We start from the raw sequence: 23,171 nt of genomic DNA, 5'->3' as shown, positions 1-23,171 counted from the left end.
ACTCACTGACATGTTTTTCATAATACATTGAGATAAAGTGGGCAAGTTCCTGCAATACACTTCATTGTGGATAAACTATTTCCTATCAACAAAGTCACTTCATTTTTTTTTAACCAAGCTACTCATAGTTTGGGGGGAGTTGCAAGCACTGCTTACCTTAGCCCTGAGCTGTGGCTCTCTATGTTACTCATAAAATCATTGTACAATTACAGAATGGTTTGGGTTGGAAGGGACCTTACAGATCATCTATTTTCAACCCCCTGCATAGGCAGGGACATAGTCCAAAATGATGGAAGTGACTGAATGAGTAGGACTAACCCTCGGCTGAATATGACAGCATACAATCCCCCCACTTGGCTACCGTATGAAAAGGACTGGCCAACATCAACTCTGCAAAAGCTGCTCTGGGAATCCAGCAGGAATTATTCCTTTTCATCAGCGCATTCATCACTTTCTGTTACGTGGATGAAATGATGCTCCCACCCTCACCCTGAAGCCGAGTCCTTGAACGAAGCCCAGTGAAGAACGGCAGAGAGCCTCCTTAAGAGAGAAGAAAGGGGAGGAGAGAGCGTCTCTCTCTGGGTATAGCAACCCCACCTCCCGGTTATTTCATCTTCCTTACAAGGCTAAAGCCAGAAGCTTTCCTCTGCGCCTGGGTCCCTTAAAAGCAGGAGAACAATCCCCAAGGATCCCGGTGGAGCGCAGCCGGGATGTGCGGCTGACAGAGACCGGGAAGGAGGCGCTGGCAGGAGCGCTGTGGAAAGCACAGCAGAGGAGGCTGGTGCTCTCCAGAGAAGTATGACAGTAACCTATGAATCCTAAACCAGGTGTCCAGTGATGCAGATCTTCTAAAGAAACATGAAACCAAACCCAAAAAGAAATCACTGAGGGGGAAAAAGTGCAACATGAGAGGTAAATATATTTTTCCTTGGGCAAACTGAGATAAATGGCTGTATTTTGTTTGAAAATTGTCATTGTAAGTAGGTGTCTGAAACTGAAATGCAGACTGAAAAATGCATTTATTAACCTCTGAATAAAGACTGATCTGACTCTGACTTCAAAAGCAGCACTGGGTTAAAAACTCAGATCAGCAGATGAATTCAGGTGCCTCTGAAGAAATTTTTATGTTTCCCTTTAGGCATTCACAGCTTAAACCCTTTCAAAAATCTACTTTTCTGTTTTGCTTTCTTTGCTATTGCTAGATGTTTTCAAGTAGTAGTATGCATGTTGTTTTGGGGAAAAAGCGTGGCACAACCAAAACCTAAACTGAGAATATGTCTCAGAAAACTGTCTCCAACAAGACATTTCCAATGCTCCCATACCCTTGTTGTTGCAATAGTGCCATTTCTTCAGAAAGATCCGTGACCTAGTGAGCTGGAATGTCTGTTGACATCTGGTAGAGGTTGCTGTAACTGGTATTTGGGGTTCTTTTTTTTTTTTTTTTTTTTTTTTTTTCAGTTTAATTGAAACAGGCTGAGATTGTCTGCGCATTCTATAAAGTGTTTCCATGCTCTGACTGTCTAGTCTCTCTGATGGGTAATTCCAGAACTGCCAAGTCTGAGTGGGAAAAGAGGAAACACTTTGAGAGTTCCAAACTGCAGCCCTTCTGTGGACCATGCTGCCAGGGATAGTCAGTGGCTGAAAGATGCAAGATTTTTCCCCCTGTCTGTAAGATGGACCAAGACAAATGTTTTGCAAATGTGATGCTACTGACTTCAGCATAACTGTGTTCTTGAGCTTCTGATTTACATCTTTGCAATGCTAGGGGACTTACAGATGCTTTTATTTGCCAGCTAAAACGAAAAACTGGCCTGTGGAGAAGAGCTGCTGGGAGCTCTGACAGACCTTGAGGACTCCTAGACAGCTCCTGCAGATTGCAGGCTTTGGCTCAGCCTTCCAGTGAGTGCATGCAGAGCTGTGGGTTCAGCAGTCCAGCATGGAGGTGCTACGTCGTTCCTCAGTCTTTGCTGCAGAGGTGATGGAGGTTTTTGACAGGTCTCCCACTGACAAAGAGCTTGTATCCCAAGCCAAGGCTCTCTGCAGAGACTACATAAACTCAAGGCTGATTCAGGCGGGTGTCAGCTGGAGCAAACCCGAGTACAACGCCCCAGTGCCTGGGGGTAAGCTGGCCGAGGTGTCCACCATACTGCTACGACTTGGTGAGTCCTGCTGGCATGGGGGGAACTCAGGTTGGATGGAGTGATTTGGACCAGATGGATAGAGTGGTTTAGACTAAGGCTTCTGGAAGAGGCTTCTCATGTGATGATACAAAGGTTTTCCTTCTCTGCTTTTGGCTTTTAGTTTTGGTTTTGGTGATCTTCCCTAAACAGCTCCTTTGCTTGAGTTTCCTCAGTCTCTTGGAGCACTGCTCAGCACAGGGTTTCTGCAAAGTTGCCTTTTTTTGAGGACTTGCAACAACTCAAAATCACAAAGCAGTCTAATAAAGCCCAGCAGCAAACTGATTCTGTGTGCACGGGTCGCCAGCTGTGTAACAGTTCTCAATACTTTGAGCAGTCTTTCTCAGCTGGGTGTTTTAACTGGACTTGCAGTGTTTTCTCCAGAGTGAGTGACTTGATTGCCACAATGCATCTGGCATCTTCTAGGGCACTGCTACCACTGGACTTGGGCTTCAGCAGTAGCTCACCCAGCTTTAATTTGGGGGTTTTTGCTTAGGAAATGTGTTGTTGGAGATTTTATAAAAGCTGCTTTTAAATGACAGTATGTTTAATTTTCCTTTGTCTACCTTAGTTATTCAGCAAGACCTGAGTTTTCTTGCTTTTTGCTGGAGCAAGAAGGAGTTGGTTGATGTTGTCTGGCATACACTGCCATTTGGTGCCACCTTCACAGCACAGCAACTGTGGGGGCTTCAGGGAGAGCAATTTGAAGGTCATGCCTGGAGACTGGGACATGAAGATATATATGCTTTAGAGCTTGTACCAGGAGCACCCTTTAAATGTTAACAGTTGCCTGGCCCATTGTTTTGGGTTGTGTAGCATCCTGTGTGCTCAAGTCTAGCTGTTTGCCATTTGGGAACCCAGCACCTTTATTCTTGGAAGCTGCTTCCAACATCCCTCTTTGCCTGCAGGCTGGTATATTAGTTCACATCTGGCTGGAAACTACCACCAGTATTTGCATCTGATTTAATTACATCAGCGTTCAGACAGGTCTGGTGAAGTAAGCATTAGCTGGGCCTAACAAAGTCAGGACCAGGGCTGGTGTTCCCACTTTCTTTGCTTTCTATCAGTTATCCCAAGTTTCTTTCTAAGGCATAGCTGTGTTTGTTTTAACAGACTTTTGGTTTTTTTTTTTTTTTTTAATTCATTCTTTTTCACTTTTTCTCTTCTATGCTGATTCAGCTTTTGTTTCCAGTGGTTGTTTGGTCTTTGGGGGAATTTTCTTGTTCTTCTGTCAATCTCACTGTCTATTTGTACTCCCTTTCTTCTCTGCCTGCATTGGGGGTTGAGATTTATGTGCTTTCAACACAATCTTCTGTGGGTGGCCAGGAACATGATAAAGGGCAAGCAGGTGGCTCACTGGATCTGAAGGCATCTCCTGGATTGTCCAGATGGAAAGATTTGGCTGATAGTCCCAGGAACTTGGTGCCTTCTCTGAGCAAATCTGTTTGGAGAGCACCATGTGGTACCCATGCAACCAGAAAGGTGAGCAGTCCTCCTCATTAAGATGAAGAATGGTTTCCATCCTGTTTCTTTGGAAACTCCACTTGTCACATGGCCCATCCCTTTCTTTTCCCCTTTGCTGCTCTAACCAGCACAAGGCCAGCTGGTATCCAGCCACCTGCCAGGAATGGTAATCCTTAGCCACTTTCTAAACAGTGCAACAAGCAGGACCAGTGTTTTCCTTCATGATAGTGCTGAGAAGCCTGTGGAGATGGGAAGTTGGAGTATTTTCTAGCCCACTTGCACACAGAGACTCTGATGAACTGCCTGGTGGGCCAGCAGAAGTCCTGGGCACAGGCAATGCTGTTGGAGGTCATAGGGAGGGAGACTCCATCAGCTCAGTGAGGTTTAGCAGCTAATTAGTGCAATTAATGAGTCAGACATGGTAAAACCTAATGGTGTAGCCAAATGAGGCACCCCAGACCAACCTGCTGTGTCTGTCATAGGCCTGGTTTATCTGAACTTGTATTTCCTCTGGCCAAGGCCTAGGGAGGTGCCCTTTGACCACTGCAATGAGCTTCTGCACATGGAAACTGCTATTGCTGCCCTGCTAATTCCTCCATAATCACTGGAGAAAGGAGGAGAAGCTCCCAAATTGCTCTAAATGTTGCAAAGTTGGGCATCATAACAAGGACACTGGAGACCAGCAGCAATGTAGAGGTCCTGGGGCTGCTGGGGCGGGGAGGCTTCCAAGTGTGGGATTGCTTTCCTGTGCTTTCCTTCCCTGGATGCTCCTGCCTGCCATGTGCCTTGCTGCAGAACAGGGCATATGTGCCTCCTACCAAACCCTGATCTCATCTGGGGCCTCCAGGAACTGCTTGTTAGGAGTTGGAGAAGCGGCAGGCTACCAAGTGCTGATCCCAGGCTCCTGTGCTTCCCTCTCAGCTAACCAGGGCTATCCCCATTTCCTGACATTTACCAGGAAGCCTGTGTGCTGCCTGTGAGGAGAAAACAGCTGTTGAGTTGTCCAAGTAAGGTTTCCTCTTATCAAGGCTGACCATGTGTTGGCAGGTTTCCTCTTGCTGTCAAACAGGGACAATCCCTTCCTCAGAAAGGGCTGGGAGAGCTCAGCTGTGGAATTCTGTAGAGCTGGCTTTTGCCTGTGCTGAGTACCAGATAAATGAATTAAGGATCAGTAGCTAATAGCTCTATAACAAGATCCTGATTGCAGTGACATCTTCCTTTTTACCTCTCATATAAATGAAATTTTGAGGAAGATCAGTTGCCTTCTGGCTGGGCCAAGTCACCTGGGTCTTGCAGTGGGATATAAAGCTGTTGGGCTACCTCTTCCTCTTCCCAGAGCATCCTTGTGCAGGAGAAGAGCACAGCATGTCCTAAATCTAAGCCAAAAAGGGCTCTCTGTGCACAAAGGAGCTTGGTCCCATGCGGTGTTTGCATTGTGTCATGCTCCTACAGCAGCTGTGCAACCTTCATTAAATATCCCTGAACCTCTACAGAGAGAGAAATCCCTTGGAAACTGGGCTTTATTAATTCTACTACTCAAAAAATGATTTGTTTTGCTACAAAAGGAAAAGCTTTACTGTTGTTGCTCAAGCTCCATAGCTCAGTCCTTTAGGAGGAGGTTCTCTGCTTGTCCTTGGTGTTTTTTGTTTTGGTCTTCAAGCTGGCTTAACACCTTCTGCCATTTCCCAGCTGGGCAGAAAGCACTCTAGAGGTGAAAGTGCATGTCTGTGTGTGTCAGGTACCTTGCTGCTGAGCAGTCAGCCATGCAAATGAACATCTCTTTAACCATTTGGAGGGGAGAAAGAACTCCAGATTGGCTCTCAAGTGCCTGTGTGAGCATAAAATAGCTGACAGCCTCTTTGTTTAATTAATGTTGTGCAGCTCTGGGTGGATCCTTGGCTTTCATCAGCCTTCAGCATTCTTGAGTTGCTCTCTTGCACTTGAGGCATTTTTGTACAAGCCTGATGGGGTGCTGAGGAAGGGCGTATCTCTCAAAAGCTTACATGGATGTACATGCCTCCTTCTCACTTCTGAAATAAAATGACATGGCTTTCCTTATCTGAGGCCTTGTCTCCTGTGTTGGAGGAAAGGCAGGCAGCCAGCCTGGGAACAGCATTTCTATCAGGGATTGCTGCAGCCACACCACTGGGACAGGGCCACTGCCTGCCTTTCCTCAGCACCCTTTAGGAGTCCCAGGGTGCAGGTGATGGGGAACTGCATCTAAACAACGCTAAGCACTCTGCTCAGGTGGAGCTGGGCTTCAGACTCTGCCTGAGAGTGCCCCCAGCTAGGATTCCTCCACGGTGGGAGCAGGGCTGGGTGCTGTGGTGCTGACCCCTGGCTGTTTGTTGGCAGGGGATGAGCTGGAGTACATTCGCCCCAACGTCTACCGCAACATTGCGCGCCAGCTGAACATCTCGCTGCACTCCGAGACCGTGGTGTCGGACGCCTTCCTGGCCGTGGCCACGCAGATCTTCAGCGCAGGTATGGTGCCCAGACACACACCTGCAGGGCTGGGTGCAAAGGAGCAGGATGGAGCCACCTCTTGTGGGAAATGGATTTGTAGAGAGTCCGCAGGGCATGATAGAAAGGCCTCATACTGTGTGTTTGTATACAGACTTTGAGACAAGAAATGTTGATTTGGAAATGCCATGGAATAGGATAGATGTTGTTGAGAGAGAAATAGAGCTAAAAAAAAGTTTCAAAGAATAGCCTTACAAATAAGACTAAATTCTTTGGAGAAATAAAACTATGAAAGATGCATTGTAGTGGGACCCACTAGGGGTAGTTTTAGATGATTGGTTTTTAAGGCATCTATAGCATGATGTGGTAAAAAGCTGAGAGGCCAAAAAATGCTTATAATGTACTGTAATTAGGAAATAGTTGGCTTCTGATTGTGATGGCATGAATTATAACATCTGTATTGTCTCACCCTTCTCATGAGACTGAAAATAGAATAAAAATTTTTTAAATGCCTCTCAGTTGCCCCATCTCTGAGTCAAGAAAAGGGTATTATCCAACACCTTTCTCGGAGAAGGCATAGCCTGCAAGGTGGGGCCTGCTTTCTCAAAGGGCTGTGGGCAGTTTGGCAGTGTGCCTTGCTTTAATGATTTAATGAGAGCTCCTCTCTGCTGTCTTCTGGCAGGGAAATATCCCGGGTTGTAATATCCTCCCAGTAGGTTCTGTCTCATTCTAGAAGGCACCTCCTGCCCTTCCTCGTTAGGAGGTTGTTGTTACCTCATTGCATAGGGAGGTCACTCATTCCAAGCTTCTTTGCTCACCATTGGCAACTGCAGAAGATTCATCGCATGGGAGTTTCCCTTGGTCCAGCTCATGCTGCTGATGCTGGGAGCCAGAATCAACTCATCACAAGAGAGCTCCTCTCCTCCTGGCTTCCTTTCCCACAGCAACACCCAGAGTTGCAATGAGACCTGCTGCTTCTCCTTTCTCATGCTGGGGAAGTCTTGGTCCTTAAGGCTGTTCCACATGAGCAGGTGCTTTGAGCTTTCTCTCTGCTTAGATGTGAATGTGCTGCTGCTGCTGTTAGACTGGTTCCAGAGATGATGGTCAAAAGCATTCAGCTTTTCCTGGAAACAATCCCTGCTCACAACTGGAAAAGCAGCCCGTGGGAATTGAGGAAAGAAAAACATTTTAGAGGGATTTATGTCAGGCAGGTTCTGACACGGTTATAGGTTTTCTGCAATGTCTTGTCTGTGGAAGGGATGGTAGATATTAAAGATTGGAAACAAAATTGAAAAAGGGGAAAAAAACCCCAAAGAAAGCAACTTGCTAGCAGCACAGCAGTATGCAACCACTGGAACCAGTGACAATAGCATGGGAAATGTCACAGGATGCAGGGACTCCTGTCACTTTGGCAGTAGCTGTTACAGGATAGAAGTCCAGGTTTCAGTTGTACTTTCAAATAGGCTACCTCACTCAAAACCTTTTAATCCTCACAATCAACTCTGCTTCTTTATCTGGTACCACTGACATTCTGGAGAAGCCCTGACATGCAGAAGGTCTGAAGACCTGTGGTGGAGAGCACAGATCCTCCCCAGAATCATAACAGATGGCAAAATAGATCTCTGAGAGGAACTGCCCAAGCAGGGCTTCTGGCAGTTTGAGCAGGGCAGATTTTGCTCCCTGGATTAGGGAAATTGATGCTGTGTCATTGGAAATGGATGGAATTGGACTGTGTGGCTGGTACTGCAGCCCTCAACAGCCTTTCAGAGCATGCCTGGGTTGCAGCTTGCCTTTGCACTGGGCTGGCTTGGGAGGGCCTGTGAGCTGAGAAAGCAAGAGCTGGGAAAGTATGGCAGGAATGTCTCAGTGTGGCTGTGCACAAAGTGCAGGTGCCCTGTCTTGTCTCTTAGTGCTGAGCTTTACTGGTGTCAAGGCTGAGAGGAAAACAACAGTCAGGTTGGCAGGCTTCGGTGCAATTTGCATTGCAAGTGATCTTAGGTGACTACAGCTGACTGCATTGGGACTGGGCCACCTCCAGAGCTGAAGTGACACAGAGAGCAAAGCCAGGAATGCTGAAGGTGGAGCAGACTGAGTGTGCTGTGATGCTCCATAACCATGATGCTGGGGGGAAACCCTGCTGCCTCCTGGGAATTCTGCTCTCAGTGTATATTGACAAATTCATGGAGAGCTGCATTTTTTTTTTTTTTTTGTGTTCTTCAATTTCTCAGCTCAGGAGCCAAATGTGTGGGTAGTTTAAAATTAAAGTAGAAATTGTATCTCATAGTTCTAAACCTGGGTTTTCAGGGTATTAAGAATAGAATCTGGACTCAGCCCTCTGAGGCTGACAATGCTGGAGACTTTGGACTCAAGCTCTGTTGACAGTGCAGCTCCTCCTCTGGAGCCACCCTGCTGCAGAGATGGCTGTGCTGGTTGCACAGGGGCTGATTCAAACCTTCCCAGATCTCTCCATGCTCTGTCCTTAATTCTTTCTCATCTCTGCTGGAAGTTGTGTATTTAATTGCTTTTATCCACTTGTTATTGTAATTTCTCCTAGGTAGAAAGTTGCTGAGTGGCAGAGGGGTAGGAACTTGCTGTTTTTTAACATTCCTGAATCCTGCTGCAGTCTCAAAACTCAGCATTTAACAATAAATCCAGCAAATTTGAGTTGGCTGTAGCAACCAGACATTCTTTTTTTTTTTTTTTTTTTTTTTTTTTTTTTTTTTTTAATTTTTTTTTTTATTTTCATACTTCAGAGGAAAGAGGCTCTTACTGAGCAAAGGAAACCAGACACTCAAGTTTAGGGTGAGTTTTCATGCCAATTACCAAGTTTATTAAGAAAACAGCTACAGTCTAACACTACAGTGCTTAGACAGCTTGGAGAGCCCCACTAGTCACTTTAAATGCCTTTCTAGCAAGGAAGCATGGGATTTTGACCTTTTTTTTTTTTCTGGAGAGGTTTTCTCCTTCATCTTTTACATGTCTATCTTCCACATTCTGGTCTGGTTTTGAGTCTTCACACTGTAGCTCTGTCTGTGCTCACTTCTTGTCCACACTGTCTACAAGTCTTGACTGAGCCCCAAACTGCCCTGAGCAGTCTGTTTCAATGCCTCTTCTTTCAGTGAAGAATTTTTTACTAACACCCAATCTAAACATTACCTGGTGCAATTTGGGGCCATTTCCTCTTGTCCCATGGCTTGTCATTTGGGAGAAGAGACTTTAGGCTCAAGCTGTATTTAGTTCCCCTGTTTCCAAGCAACTCATTAGGTATTCAGGGTGAGGTGAACCCACCTGTGTAGAGACAAGCACTGCAGAGCCCTGCTCTGCTTTTGATGGTAAAGAATCTGCAACAGCATCATCTCTGTGATTTTACCACTGGTCCAAAGGTAGCAGGAGATATTCCCCTGACTTCAACAAGCTTTGGTTTGAAGCCTGGCTAAGCTGACATTTTCCTTCCATTTTAAAACAAATGCCAGAAATAAGAGGTCACTTGGTGGAAAAACAGAAGTAGAAAAGGGAGAGGCATTTTCCTTTCCTAAAGGAAGCAGTCCTGTCCTGTTGGTGAGAGCTGCTAGGCATGAGGGCTTTTTAAAAGCTTGCAACCTTGTTTTTACTGGGTTTAGCTTTTCATCAGGAGTGTCTGGGCTGAAGTGAACCCTGTGTGAAAGGAATGTAGGGTAAATTCTTTCTGAAGAGAAAGCACTTTCCCTGCAGGAGCAAATGGATGTAGATGACACCAAGCTGACTGGTGCTGGTGACACACTTGAAGGATGAGATGACATCCAGAGGGACCTGGACAAGCTTGAGAAGTGACCCGTGGGAATCTCATCAGGTTATACAAGGCCAAGTGCTAATGCTGCATCTGCGTCGGGGCAGCCACTGGGATCAGACCAGGCTGGGGATGAGCAGATCAAGAACAGCCCTGGGAGAAGGACTTGGGGGTGCTGGTGGGTGAGAGCTGGACATGCCCCCACCCTGTGTACTGGGACTCAGAAACCACCTGTGTGCTGGGCTGATCCCCCTGTGGATCAGCAGGGGAGGGGGAGATTCTGCTCCTCTGCCCCTTTCAGACCTATCTCCAGCCTGAGGGTCCCAGCACAGGAGGGACCTGGAGCTGCTGGAGAGAGTCCAGAGGAGGCACCAGGGTGATCAGAGGGATGGAGCAGCTCTGCTGGGAGGAAAGGCTGGGAGAGCTGGGATTGTTCACCTGGAGAAGAGAAGCTCCTGGTGACCTCACTGTAGCCTCCAAGCCCCTGAAGGAGCCAACAAGGAAGCTGGAGAGAGGCTCTTTACAAGGGCCTGGAGTGACGAGGGGGAATTGCTTTATGCTAAGAGGTAGTAGGTTTAGATTAGATATAAGGAAGAAATTTTTCCCTAGGAAGGTGAGGCCTTGGCACAGGTTGCTCAGAGAAGCTGTGGCTGCCCCATCCCTGGAAGTGTTCAAGGCCAAGTTGGATGGGGCTTGGAGCAACCAGGGGTAGTGGAAGGTGTCCCTGCCTGTCAGAGACTGGAAAAAGGAATCCTAAGACATCTTAGGATGCTTGGAATGCATGGTAGGGGTGGGTCAGACCTTGCTGTGTGAGGTGGTGCCCTGGCCCCTGTACCCCCAACCCTGCAGTGTCTGTCAGCCATGGCACACTGAAGGCAGCTCCAGGTGTGTTAAAAAAACTGCAAGTGCCACCTGGGACGAAGGCCCAGGATGGGCCAAAGCTTTAAGAAGCCTGACCATGAGGCAAGCACGTTGTCCTTTAACCCTACCTTCATTTTGGAGTTTTACATCACTGGAACTGGAGTTAGTAGCTATATGTCTGTTTTTCTCCATCTTTCCTGTCTTTCTGTTTTTCTCCCTTTCTTCTTCTCTCTTCTCATGGAACGTGACCTTGCATGGGTTTAAAGGTTTTCTATGTTCAACGGGCTAAGTCTATGCAATGGTAAGTGATGTTATGTTGCATTTACTCTTTTGCCAATGTTCCTTAATTTTCTGTAGTTTGCCAGCAAACTTTCATGTCTTTTTTACCTCTTGAAAATTCCTGGTTGGGATTTTCTCCTTTGCATCTATGCAGAGCAAAAGAACCTTGGTTTTAACCCTGGAATTAAGTGACTGGGCTGTAACACTGCCCATGACAGGGGATTGGAATGAGATGAGCTTTGAGCTCCCTTCCAACCCAGACCATTCTGGATTTCTCTGAAATGCTGTTAGAAATGCATCCTGCTGCTCCCTCATCACTTAGGCCTTATGGCTTGAGCTTCCTGCCTTATGCACACCCCTCTCAGTTTTTCTCTCCTCCAAAGCTTGTTGTGTCTGGCTGTATTCTCCCAGATGTTGAAGTGCAGCAGTGGATGGTGTTTCTTTAAGGTCTGATTTGTGAGCAGGACTTTGATGCTGAGTGGAGCAGAGGGAAGTTTATTTGAATAACCTCAGGTTGTGTGGTGCCCTAAGACTGCACAGTCATGTCTCATGGCTTCTTCATCTCTCCCCTGGGGCAGACAAGCTCATATGAGCAGGAACACTTTCAAGAGCATTCCTCTCCTGCTAATTAATTTTACCCGGGGCTCAGCAGTGTTTACAAACCTTCAGCTCCATGGCTGGCCTAAAGAGTGCAACTTATATTTCTTATTTTTTATAATGCCTTCTAAGCAGCCCTTCACTTTTTCTGTATCCTTTTGTTCTATGTCTGTGAGCAGAGCTTTGTCTCTTTTGACTGCTCCTTTTTGGACCAACTTTCCATTCCCTGTTGTTGTTAGCTCCTGTGCATGTTAATCCATGCAGTGGGAAGCTGGGAATGGATTGTCTTGCTTGGTGATGAGTGCCTGTTTCACCCAGTGTGGATGACAGCCAGGCCTTTTGAGGAATTTGGAGTGAGCCAATGTGTTTTTACTTCTCATGTGCAGTGGCCAGATGCAATTCCAGCTTATGCTGAGATGCACTAGTGACACTAGTGTCACTTTGAACCTGGCCTGGACATCACAGGGGACAGAGGCACTGCCCTCCCAGTAACTGTGCTCCTCTGCCCCTGCCAAGGGAGTCCTCGAGAGAGGAAAGTTCATGGAGCTGGTGTCCTGGGAGAGTGCAGAGGAGGGCTGCTGGGGCTGCTGCCCTCTCCTGCCTGGGGCTGGATGGGTGCTGGAGCCCTCCTGGGCAGGAGGCCCAGCCACAAGCATGGACAGGTGTTGGAGGTGCCTGCTCTTCCCTTGCTTCCTATAATATCTGGTGAGAAGAAGAGCATAAGCTGAGCCCTGCTGTTGTGAGTGAGAAGCCCAGCCTGCTGTCTCCATCTTCTGCCTCCAGCAGTGGCAAAGGGACTTCAGACAAATGGAAATCAGGAAGGGATGTCCTCCTCTCCTGCCCCCATGGGCTGACTCTTCCAGTAACAGGAAAAGCATACTGAAGGATTGGTTTGACCCCTTTGGGCATGCTCTGGAAAGAGGATGTGACCCCTGAGCCCTCCACATCCATCACCATTATAAGCATTAACCAAGAATTTGTTCTCTTTCTGCTGTGAAAAGGAGAAAGGTCTCTCCATGTGCCAGGGAAGCATTTACCTCGTGCAAGTCCTCATGCAAGCAGGTACCACTATGGAACAATCTTGGCAGGGAAGCTGGAGCTGAAGGGCTTCCTCTCCATCCTCTCTGGACTCAGGTGCCTTAGAGCAAACTGCTTTCCTGTGTGCTGGGGAAGTCATGGTCTCTTGAGCCTCTCACAGGTTATGGATACACTTTTCTTCTATTGGAAAGTGAAACTTGAGTTCAAACAACATTAACCAAGACTGAAGCTGTCTTTCTGTACCAGAGTGACTTCAGTACTGTCAGTCTTTGTTACTGCCACGTAAACATCTCAGAGCTAATGACTTGCTTCATATATTTGAAGAGTGCTGTCAGCAAAAGCTTGGGAGTAAGCCAGTGAACTCTTCCCTGGAATTTTGGGTAACTTTTGTTATGTAACTCAAGATGCAGGGAACCACATTTCTGCAGGGATGGAGAACTGTAAAACTGACTTATACTAAAGCTGAATACAAGCCAGCTGAGGCTTTGGTACTGAGTATATCATCAGCAAGGAGTGTAACCCCTTAAAGCCTCTTTTCATTAGGTAGGACTGTATTGACCTGCATTCAGACAGCCTCTTCCTTGCAGGGAGAACCCCTCTGTCTAGTCTTCTGTGGTTTCATAGCCTCTTCCTGGCTCATTCTGCTGGCTGTCATGGTGACACACAATGTGAGAAAGGCAGATAAACAGTGTGAATGCCAAACAGGCAGTGAACTTCCTGAGTGACAGCACTGGTGTCAGGGACACCGCAGGGTCTGCTCAGCAAATAAAACCAAAAGAAGAACAGTCACTTCAGCTACGTTAATAACTTCCTCTGATCTCGGGGATAGTTCTGGGAAAAGACAGAGTATCACAGAGGCTTTGAGAGTCTCACAAAAGGTTAATCTGTAGATTTTTATCTTACATTAGTCATGAATTTTTTTTTTTTGTAACGCTGAATTGATTTTCTTCAGTCTAACATGGTATTCCTGTGGCTGACATTTGAAGAGTTCCTCTAAAGTTTAGTTCTTTTTTTATTTAAGGAAAAGAAAAACAAGCAATTCCTAAAAGTGTTAGTGCGAATGTCCCTTTTGAAGCACCAAGTGCAAGAATTGTGGAAATGCTCTGAAATCTGCATGTTTTCTAAAGAAATGTAGGACATTCTGCTGCAATGAGAACTGCTGTGAGGAGGCTGGAGCTCCATCCCAGAGCTGGCTTGGGCTACCCGGGTATCTGAGAGTGCAAGGAAGGAAAGAGGGAGACTCTTTACCCCATTTAAATTGTATTTTTGCTCGCTGAGCACATCCAGTTTTCTAATGGTGTGTTTAACCCCTCCTGATCCATAGATCTAGTCATTGCACACATCCTTCCATCCTCTCACCTTGCTGCAACCCTGCAAAAACAGTTCTCTGTGATTTTTAAATATTAGAACTTCACCAGGCTTCTGAATGTGTTTGGGAGAGACTTTGGACAGATTCCATAGAGACCCAGCACTGTAAAATACTTCCCAGTATGCGTGATAAATACGGCTATTACAGATAATAAAGCACAAGGGGGATGTGCCACTGTGCAGCAGTTCTGCATGGGAGTGAAAGGGTTGTGTTTCCAGGTCACTGGTCCTGAGGGAAGCCTGATGAGGGGCAGCTGACTGCAGTGTTTGAGCATGAAGGATTTATGACTGCAGTGTTTGAGCATGAAGGATTTATGACTGCAATGTTTGAGCATGAAAGATTTATGCCCAGAGGTGTTGGTAAGGCACAGGGGAGCCCCCGGGAGGTTGGCTGGTACCTTCAGCTGAGCTCTGCGCTTGCCGCTGACACCAACAGGAAGATCACTACTGCAGGGACAACTTCTGTGGAAAACTTGCTGCAGGCAGGTCACCCTGGCAGGAAGGCTGTCTTCTGGGAGATTAGATAGCTGACTGACTCTCCACCCCTGCACTGTCTTCAGTGGGGTAGCACAGGCAATGTTAGGTAGGCAGTGGCCAAATCCTTGGAGCTACCTCTTTTTCAAGTGGACACTGAGGCCTGGTCCTTATGTTGAAGAGGACACCAACCCTCATGAGTGCAAGTGGAGGGATAGGCACTCTGCTCTCTGGTGAGCAGCAACAGGACCCAAGGAATGGCATGAAGCTGTGTCACGGGGGTTAGGTTGGATATTATTAGGAATAGATTCTTCCCCAGAGGGTGCTCAGGCACTGAATAGGCACACCAGGGAATGTCACAGCCCCATGGCTGCCAGAGCTCCAGAAGCATTTGGACAAAGCTGTCAGGCACAGGGTAGGATTGTTGGGGTGTCCTTTGCAGGCCAGAAGCTGGTCTTGATGATCCCTGTGGGTCCACCCAGCTCAGGATTCTATGACTGCTCTATTCCAGCTCTGATTCTGTGAACCATCTTGGCCCCATAACTTTGCCTCTCTTTGTTGCTTTTGTGCCATTGTAGAACTGAAGATGTTTATCATGTATGCTTTGAGTGTCACATTAGAACAGTGATTAGAAAAAAAACAGGAATGCTTTGTCTAAGGGTGTTTAAGCTTTATGTTGAAGACAAAAACCCCAGGTTGTTCAAATTATTTGAATTCTGTCACCTCCTGTGCAGCATGTGCATGGCTGAGAGCCAGTGGCAATACAAAACATACCAGTGCACATCTCCCCTGTCCCAATGGTTCCTTTGGGCTACTTTTTTTCCAAAGCTGTGCAGCCATTGCTGAGAGGCAATCAAACCATACCAAGCTCATATTATTTCATTCTGCTTCTCCATGTGGAGAGTTTTTGTGAGAATCCAGGGCATCCCTCTCTGGCTGCCCTGGAAGGTCTGGGACCCTGGCAGGGGGGTCAGAAACCCCCCTGTACAGAGCCCCGAGAGACACTGTCTCTGATCTCTATCCATCGAAAAGAGTTTTCAATCTTACAGGATGAATTACAAGCTCTGAGTGTTTGATATAAGTAGTAATTAGTGTGGCACGGGTGCAAAAGTAGAATTTTAGGATTCTAGATAAGGGGTTCAAAGGAGGCAAGATGGAGAAAACTGGGCATGCCTTGTCCTTTTTCTTCTTCTTCATGCCCTCCATGTTTCACTGTGGTGTTGGCATTTTTCTGTTAGTTTAGGCTGGGGTCACACTCTTCAACATGGGTGATGGATATTGGCACATTATTGTAAATATAGCACACGTAGTTTCTAGTCTAAATGTTTGTAACATCTCACTGAGGGGCAGAGTCCCGCACGCTGTTCCTGCAAGACAGACCTGCTGCAGGTCAGAGAGAAAATATTTTAGATAAGAAGAAATAAACAACCTTGAAAACCACCACAGACAAATTACGACTCCTTCTTTGGCAGCGGGGCTGAAAGACAGAGACTTTCTACAATCTCAGGAGCATTTAAATATCACAGATCCCGACAAGTTTTCCCTAATTCTGGTCCCCTACTATGTCTTCTCCCCCACGTGGAGAGCATACAGAACTGTGGCTGCACGCGGGCAGCACGGACACATGTAATGAGAGTCAGAGCCATTCCTCTGATTAGTCAAGGCTGAGCTGAGCGTGTGTGTAAATATGAATGGCCTTTTTCCTTCTCACAGGCATCACATGGGGCAAGGTGGTGTCTCTCTACGCCGTGGCAGCTGGGCTGGCAGTGGACTGCGTGCGGCACGCACAGCCAGCCATGGTTCACACCATCGTGGACTGCCTCGGAGAGTTTGTCCGCAAGACCTTGGTGACATGGCTGAAAAGGAGAGGAGGCTGGGTAAGAAATGCTGTCTTATTGCACTTGTTTCTCCGTGTCCAGACCAGAAAATATCCCAGTTAATGAAAGTGAGAGCACGCTCTCTGCAGCTTTATGCAGAAAAAGGCAGTATGAGATTTCCTCTCACAATACTGTGGCCACGTCTGTCCTACTTACACCTTACACCTGTGCTTATCTAACTCAGTTACTGCCTCATGGTCCCATCCTCAAAACCATCAGTTATTCTTGTCTCAGCTTCCTGCATAGCTGAGACATAATAATAATAATAATAATAATAATAATAATAATAATAATAATAATAATAATAATAATAATTCAGTCCTGACCCACCAGCACCTGTTGTGTTCCTGATCTTCTCCAGAGCTAACAGCCAGTCATAGTGGGACACTGTAGGGGTCCTTCCTGTGAGGCACGGGCACAGATTGCCCAGAGAAGTTTTGGTTGCCCCATCCCTAGAAGTGTTCAGGCCAAGCTGGATGGGGCTTGGAGCAGGCTGATTTTAGAGGAAGGTGTCCCTGCCCATGACAGGGGGTAGAACTGCATGATCTTTAAGGTCTCTTCCAACCTGTGGTGGCCAACCCAAACCATTCTTTGATTCTATTATACTCTTGGCCAGCTGTTTTCTAGAAACTGGCAAAAAATGAGGCCTGACAGCTTAATTCTCATTTCACCTCTAAGCACTGGATTTCTTTGGTCTCTCTGTACTTAATGTAAGCACTGGTTCCTGTGGAGGATGGTTCATAGTAAGAAATTTATTTTGGTGTTGTGGCATAGCTAGATACCTTTCCAGTGACCTCCCCAGCTGACTGGAGAGACTGGCTGGCTGTGTTAGTGGCTGGCAGCTGGGTGATGTCTGTATTTCACCAAGAGGTGAAATTTATTCCTAAGCTGTCAGGAAATGGTCAGGCTCCTCACCCATAGAGATCTGGAGAGAGTGGGTTGTCTTTTTCCAAACTCAGTATTGCTCCTTTGTGCTGAGACTTCCCAGCTGTGTCAGTAGCTGGTTCAGTTACCTGATGTCTTCAGGAATGTGAAGAAGAACTGGGAAAGTATAATTGTTCTGATTTTGGAGCCCTTGAACTTACTAAGTACCAATCCTACCTTAAATCATCCCTGCCCTCTCTAAAACTGTGTTACCTCGAGGCCAGCTGACTCAGGGAACTGTTTGGCTGGGCTAAAAGTAACCTTTGATTTGAATGCCCTGATGTGTTTCATTTTGTGTTCCAAAAATTAATTGTGCCGAGGCAGGTGAAGAGGATATCCTGAGTTAAGTAACACTGTTCCTGCCTGTGAATGCCAGTCCCTGCCTCAGTACCATTTGAGTCTTACTTTAATTGCAGGCCTGTAGAGCTGCTTGCAATGTATTCTCTGAAACATTTTTTTCCCAAAAATGTAGTTTCATTAAAACAGAACTGTTGTGTAGGAACGCATCTCTTTCTAGTTTCCAGCTATTTTTTCTTTGTTTTGGTAAAACTTGCATGCTCTGATAAGCCAGCATCTTGTTTTAATTTTTGTATTGCTTCATTAGAGCTCAAAACAGAATGTTTGGATAGTTCCAAATGGATATTTTTGGAAAATTTGTTGCATAGCAAACAAGCTGCAAAACCCATTTCCAGACCAGCACTGGTTCTGTGCAGCTGAGGAGATAAGTTCACCACTGGCTCCTTCTGCCAGCCATCCCTCTTTAGATGGACAGCACATTCCTATTGGAGTTGCTGAATCCATGCTGATTGCTCTTGGGATCTGGCCCTAAGGAAGGGAAGCCAAATTCACTGCCCCTCATCAAGCACAAGACTGTGAAGGCTGCTGGGCTGTTCTGATTACAGCCCATTTCCAACACCCTTATCAGCAGCTCTAAGCTGTGAAAAGGAAATGCTTTCCCTCTAAAAACAAGGAGTCCCTTCAGTCTGGGGAAAGGCTGCTAATCCCATCTTGTGCTGTGCCTCCCTGAATGTTATTCCTCTTGATCTAGGCACTGCAACAAGGAATTTCCCAGCCTTGTTCACTCACAGGCCAGACCAAACAGCTCTTTGGTGGCACCCTCCCACCCACTGCCAGGCCTAGCTTGTGTTGGTGTGTCCTGGCATGCCATCCTTGTTCACATGGCCCCCATCTCTTATGCATCAGCCTAGGTTGAGGCTGCCAAGAGTAACCCTCATACCCTGAGCTGGTCCAGGAAAGACACCATGGAGACTTTGGATAGGCATTTGAAGTTCTCCATTCAGCAGCAGGCTCCCACGCTGCTTCCATAGGGTGGAGAAGACTGCAGAACCAATGCAAACTTCACAGGAAGAGCAAGAAAGAACCTTTGAGGTGTCATCTCTTCCTGGGAAGAGTTTGCAGCCTCAGTAGTGGCTTTACAGTGGAATAGAAAGATTTAAAATTTTTTAGCAGCATTTGCTACAAAACAGTGTACGTGACTTGAATTTGTTTGAACAATTAACATAGACTATCAAACTGCCATTGCAACAGTTTATCAGTGCCTGACCAGGCAAAAAGCCCTAAGTGGCTTTGAAGTTTTCAATTCCACTGCCTTATCAGGTAGGCTTGATTTGGATAACAGCAGCTAAGGCAGTTGTTAAACAGCTGAGCAATTTTGCTTATCTAAGCAAGCCCCCCATTGTAAGTGCTTCTGAGTGCAGCTCCTCTTGGTTAGAGCAGTGAGGTCATTGCCTTTGGGAGAACAGAGCAGGGCTTTAAGGAGTTCATGTTTTCTCATCTGGCAGTTAACCCCCTACAGCTGTAACCAGCCCACTGTGTATGGGCCTTGTACTGGCTCACATGAGGCACTAAAGTCCATTGGAGCTTATGTTTCTCAAGGATCAGGTACCCCAAAATGGGTGTTCAGGCAGGTACCTGCGTGTCATGACCATCTCAGCTAAAGGGACAGTTTGGCACAAGTGTGTTTTGAACATGACCCCATGCAGGTTGCTAGAATCTGACAGGTTGAGTCAGTTCAGACTGTTTTCAAATGCAAATAGGGTGAGTGTGCTACGCCATTGCTGACAGTATTCAGGGAGACCCACCTTACTTTCCTCCACAATACAGATCAATACCTGTAATCACTGGTACCACATTGCAGCATCCTCTGATAACTGTCTTGGCTCTGCTTGCTATGTTTGCCTGTGTTTTTCAGCTATAGGCAGCATATTTCCACACCTTGGTGCTGACTCAGCTCTCTCCTGTCATCCTGTTCCTTCCCATTGTTGCATGCTCTATATTCCTTCCTTCTGCAGTCTCTGCTTCTCAGTTATTCATGAGCTCAGCTTCTCCTGATGCTCCCAGGAGATCAGTAATGTGGTGAGGTGCACTGGGCCAGCTTTCCAGATCCAGTGAACAAGGAAGAGCTGGAGCATGTGGAAGCTGCTGGCAGCACAGCTTTGGTCTGTAGATGATGATGGGGTTGGTTAGTGTGGCTGTACTCACTAACCAGACTCTGGGATTTGTCCCTTCAGCCCTTTTCCTTTCTTGTGATGACCAAGGCTGGTCAGGCAAGGCTCATGCATGTCTTGAGCACAAGCAAAAGGAATAGAGAAGATTGTTGGAGCATCCATCAACTCTTGTGTCCTGTTTTGGGGAGGAACACCTCAGGGTTGAGAGTCTCACTTTTGTGCTCAGTCAATGAGAGACTCATGTCAGAAGGTAAATTTGGAAGACTGCTGAGCTAAGCTTGTAAAGAAAAAAACTTTTGGGGTTGTGAACATTTGCCATCCTTGTGATGTGATTATTGTTCCCATTTGGTACCTAAAAGCTGTTTCTGAAAACCACATGGGGTTGGTGTGCTAACAGTGCACCCCCTGTAACCCTGTTACAACCACAGTCCACATCTTGTTGTGCTAGGCTGGAGTTTAACCAGAACTCAGTTACATCATGGGCAAAGCTTTTAATTTTGATTCCTGCACCAGAAAAATGCATTTTTCTCTCTACCTCTGTCCTGTTCACTTCATCTTCTCAATATTTTCCATTTTCTTCTTCCTATGCCAGCTGAGAACCTATTTCTATCAATTTGATTTTTTTTTTTTAATCATTACAGTCCAGCTTCTCATTAATACTTGAAACTGGCTGCACAAGTGATCTTCAAATCTGGCCCACACATCTGGGAGGCATCTCTGCTGGCATATGTATTTCCACAAACAAAGCAACAAAGCTTGCATTGCTTTAGGTTTAAATTGGGGGATGGCTTGCTTGAATGTCTTCCAAAGAAAGCATTAGGGCAAGAGAAAATGTACAAGCAACTTGAGCTGATATTAAACAGGACAACCTCTGGGAAGCATCTGGCTTTACAGAAAAGGATGGGAATGCTGGTACTGCTGAGGCTTCCTAGACCTTTTGAACAGGGAAAGAAAGTTGTATTTAGCTATCAAAAATGGAAAGTGCTGGATAATCTTCCTGTAGCATTTCTTTCCCCAGGGGTGGCTGAAGAGGGGGACAGTTTGCCTCATTGGTGGGGAATTAGGAAAATGTGTTTTGCAGGGCTCTTGAGCCTGATTTAATAACTTTCAGTGTGTGGAAGTGTCAGAGCCAACACCTGGTGGTGCTGCAGCAGGGGTGGTGCCATGCCATGGGGCTGGGACAGCCTGCAGAAGTGGCTGACCTGGCAATGGCAGCAGTTGCACTGGCAGTAAATGTCAAAGAAAGAAGCTGTAAAGGCTGAGGAAAGGAAATGCAAGTTATCAGGAGTCAGCGCAAGAGATTTTGGTGCAGTAGCTCAATCTTTTTGGCTGGGGATAGTCACAGATTTAATCAACCTCTCATATGAGGCGTTGAAGCAGTTGAACCTATGAAAATTATACTGGGAGTGTTCCAGGACCATAGGAAAGATAATAGTTCCACAGTGTTTTGCCAAAATAGTTTTTGGACCTATACAGCACATGACAAGTGTTTATCAACTACTGTATAGCATGTACTAGACCCAACTACATAACTGATTCAAGCTTTAGTCTTTTGTGCTGTGACATTGAGTTGCTCCTTAGGGTGCAAAAGCCAGGTGGTCTCTCAGGATGTCTCTGACAATCTCTCTTTCCTCCTCATTAGGCAGACATCACAAAATGTGTGGTGAATACTGACCCCAGCCTTCGCTCCCACTGGCTCGTGGCTGCTGTTTGCAGTTTTGGTCACTTCCTCAAGGCCATCTTCTTCGTCCTGCTGCCTGAGAGATGAGTCTGAGTTGCCAAGCACAACCCCCTTGCCCCATCTTCTCTCCCACTCCAGAAGCAACAAGAAGTAACTGGAGAAGTAATTCCAGACTGGTAAGGGCAATGTCTGAAGAGGAGGAAGAGAAGAACTGGGACAAAAAAAAGGCTTATTCTCCTCTCCCATCAAGTGGGAGCAGATGATCAACCACAGTCTCCTGTTTGCAGCCACTCGAGCCTCTCTCACCATTAATCCTTCCAAGAATCTTGTTTCCCTGGGTAACCTGCATGTGTGGCCTAGGTGTAGCTGGTCCCTGGGCAGCGTGGGACTGTCAGATGGCTGCTCCTCATGGCTGTGTTGCATGCTTCTGCTAGCACCAGGCAGAGGGGAGGAGGAAGGGAACATTATTTGATATGGGATAAGAAAACAGGAGAGGGATAGAGTCCCTCCTTCACTCCATGTGATTTCCCTTTCAGTCCTCAGACTTGCCTTGTGTTGATTCTTGTTGTAACATTTGTGCTTAAACTTCATCTCCTCCTTTATCCCTAACTCACTTGCTGGGCTCTGCCCCAGCACAGCATGGTGGGTTTTTAATGACATAAAACCAAATAATCTGTCAAGAGATGCTTCTCCCTGACATGTCCTGGAGATTGGTCTGAGTAGCTGTGTGAGGGGCAGGATGACAGAGCAATGTGTGTTTTGTTGACCCCTCTTACTGCACTCGCCCCAGTCAAACAGGAGAGCAAGGGGCAGTGCCTTCAAGCAACAGCTCAGGATGGAATTTCATCATGAAGAAAAATGTTTTCTGCACTGAGATTCTGTCAGAACTAAGCATGTGAGTAGGAAAGGCTGGGGGGCATGGGCAGAAATAGGGAAGCAGCAAGTGAACTGGCTGGCATTGTAAAAGCAGTGAGCTGTGCTGAAAGTAGCTGATGTATGTTTCTCCTTTAATCTCTTTGAAGTACAACTCGTAGTCTTCTTTATGGCAAACAATAAAAGAAAATAAGTGGTATTTCATTACTGCAAAGGCTATTGTATTTGTTTCCAGAGCAGAGTTGACAATTCCAAAAAAGGCCAGAACAGTACAGAGACAAACACTCTGGCCATGCTAAAAATACTTCAGCTTTTCCCCTGGTAGAGCATGTTAACATGTTAAAACTATGACTTGCCTGGTTCATGCCTGGAATTTAACCCATGTTGTTGCCATGTCAGAAACATGCTGTTTCCACCAACAGATGCAGGGCCTCCCTGATGTCAGCAGTCTCTTCTCTGCCAAAGCCTTCTGGAGACTCCCTGCTCAGTGCCCTGCTCCCAAAAGTGTGGCACAAGGCACAGGAAAAAAACGTGGATTAAGAACATGTGGCAGTATAGGGGGTTTTGCTGATGTATTTTCCCCCTGATTTCCCTCCCAAACATTTAGAGGGGCTTTGCTCTTCCTCCAGGTGTTATAGAGGGGAAGGAGAATAAAGCAAAACCTTTACTTTTGTGTATTATCTGTGGGCCAGGTCTATACTATGCACAGCACTATATAGTGCTGTGCTCTGACCAGCAGAAACTCTAGCAGAGGATGTGTAGGAGTTAGATCCTTGCACATTCCTGCTTTTTCTGCTCTAGCCCTTTGCACTTTGGGTGATGCCTTGGTATGGAGGTGCCAGGCCCAGCCTTGCCCCTAGT

General features: G+C 46.5%; 1 protein-coding gene across 1 annotated transcript; it reads left to right on the top strand.

The window, feature by feature from the left end:
• The first annotated feature begins 448 nt into the window (after window positions 1-448).
• On the top strand, window positions 449-22,524 carry BOK (BCL2 family apoptosis regulator BOK). The gene is made up of 5 exons (XM_053952004.1): window positions 449-912; window positions 1,794-2,159; window positions 5,997-6,125; window positions 16,201-16,364; window positions 21,399-22,524. The coding sequence occupies exons 2-5, from the start codon at window positions 1,937-1,939 to the stop codon at window positions 21,522-21,524; spliced, it is 642 nt and encodes a 213-aa protein (XP_053807979.1). The 5' UTR covers window positions 449-912; window positions 1,794-1,936; the 3' UTR covers window positions 21,525-22,524.
• The last annotated feature ends 647 nt before the right edge of the window (window positions 22,525-23,171 follow it).

This window comes from Vidua chalybeata, chromosome 10, assembly GCF_026979565.1.
Source record: "Vidua chalybeata isolate OUT-0048 chromosome 10, bVidCha1 merged haplotype, whole genome shotgun sequence".
Taxonomy (NCBI): domain Eukaryota; kingdom Metazoa; phylum Chordata; class Aves; order Passeriformes; family Viduidae; genus Vidua; species Vidua chalybeata.
The sequence above is the reverse complement of the archived record's forward strand: the minus strand, read 5'-3'. Positions and strand labels throughout refer to the sequence as shown.

Coding starts and splice junctions, on each gene's coding strand:
- BOK (XM_053952004.1), top strand. CDS start 1,937: ATGGAGGTGCTACGTCGTTCCTCAGTCTTTGCTGCAGAGGTGATGGAG. Junction 2,160..5,996: donor CACCATACTGCTACGACTTG/GTGAGTCCTGCT, acceptor GTTTGTTGGCAG/GGGATGAGCTGGAGTACATT. Junction 6,126..16,200: donor CACGCAGATCTTCAGCGCAG/GTATGGTGCCCA, acceptor TCCTTCTCACAG/GCATCACATGGGGCAAGGTG.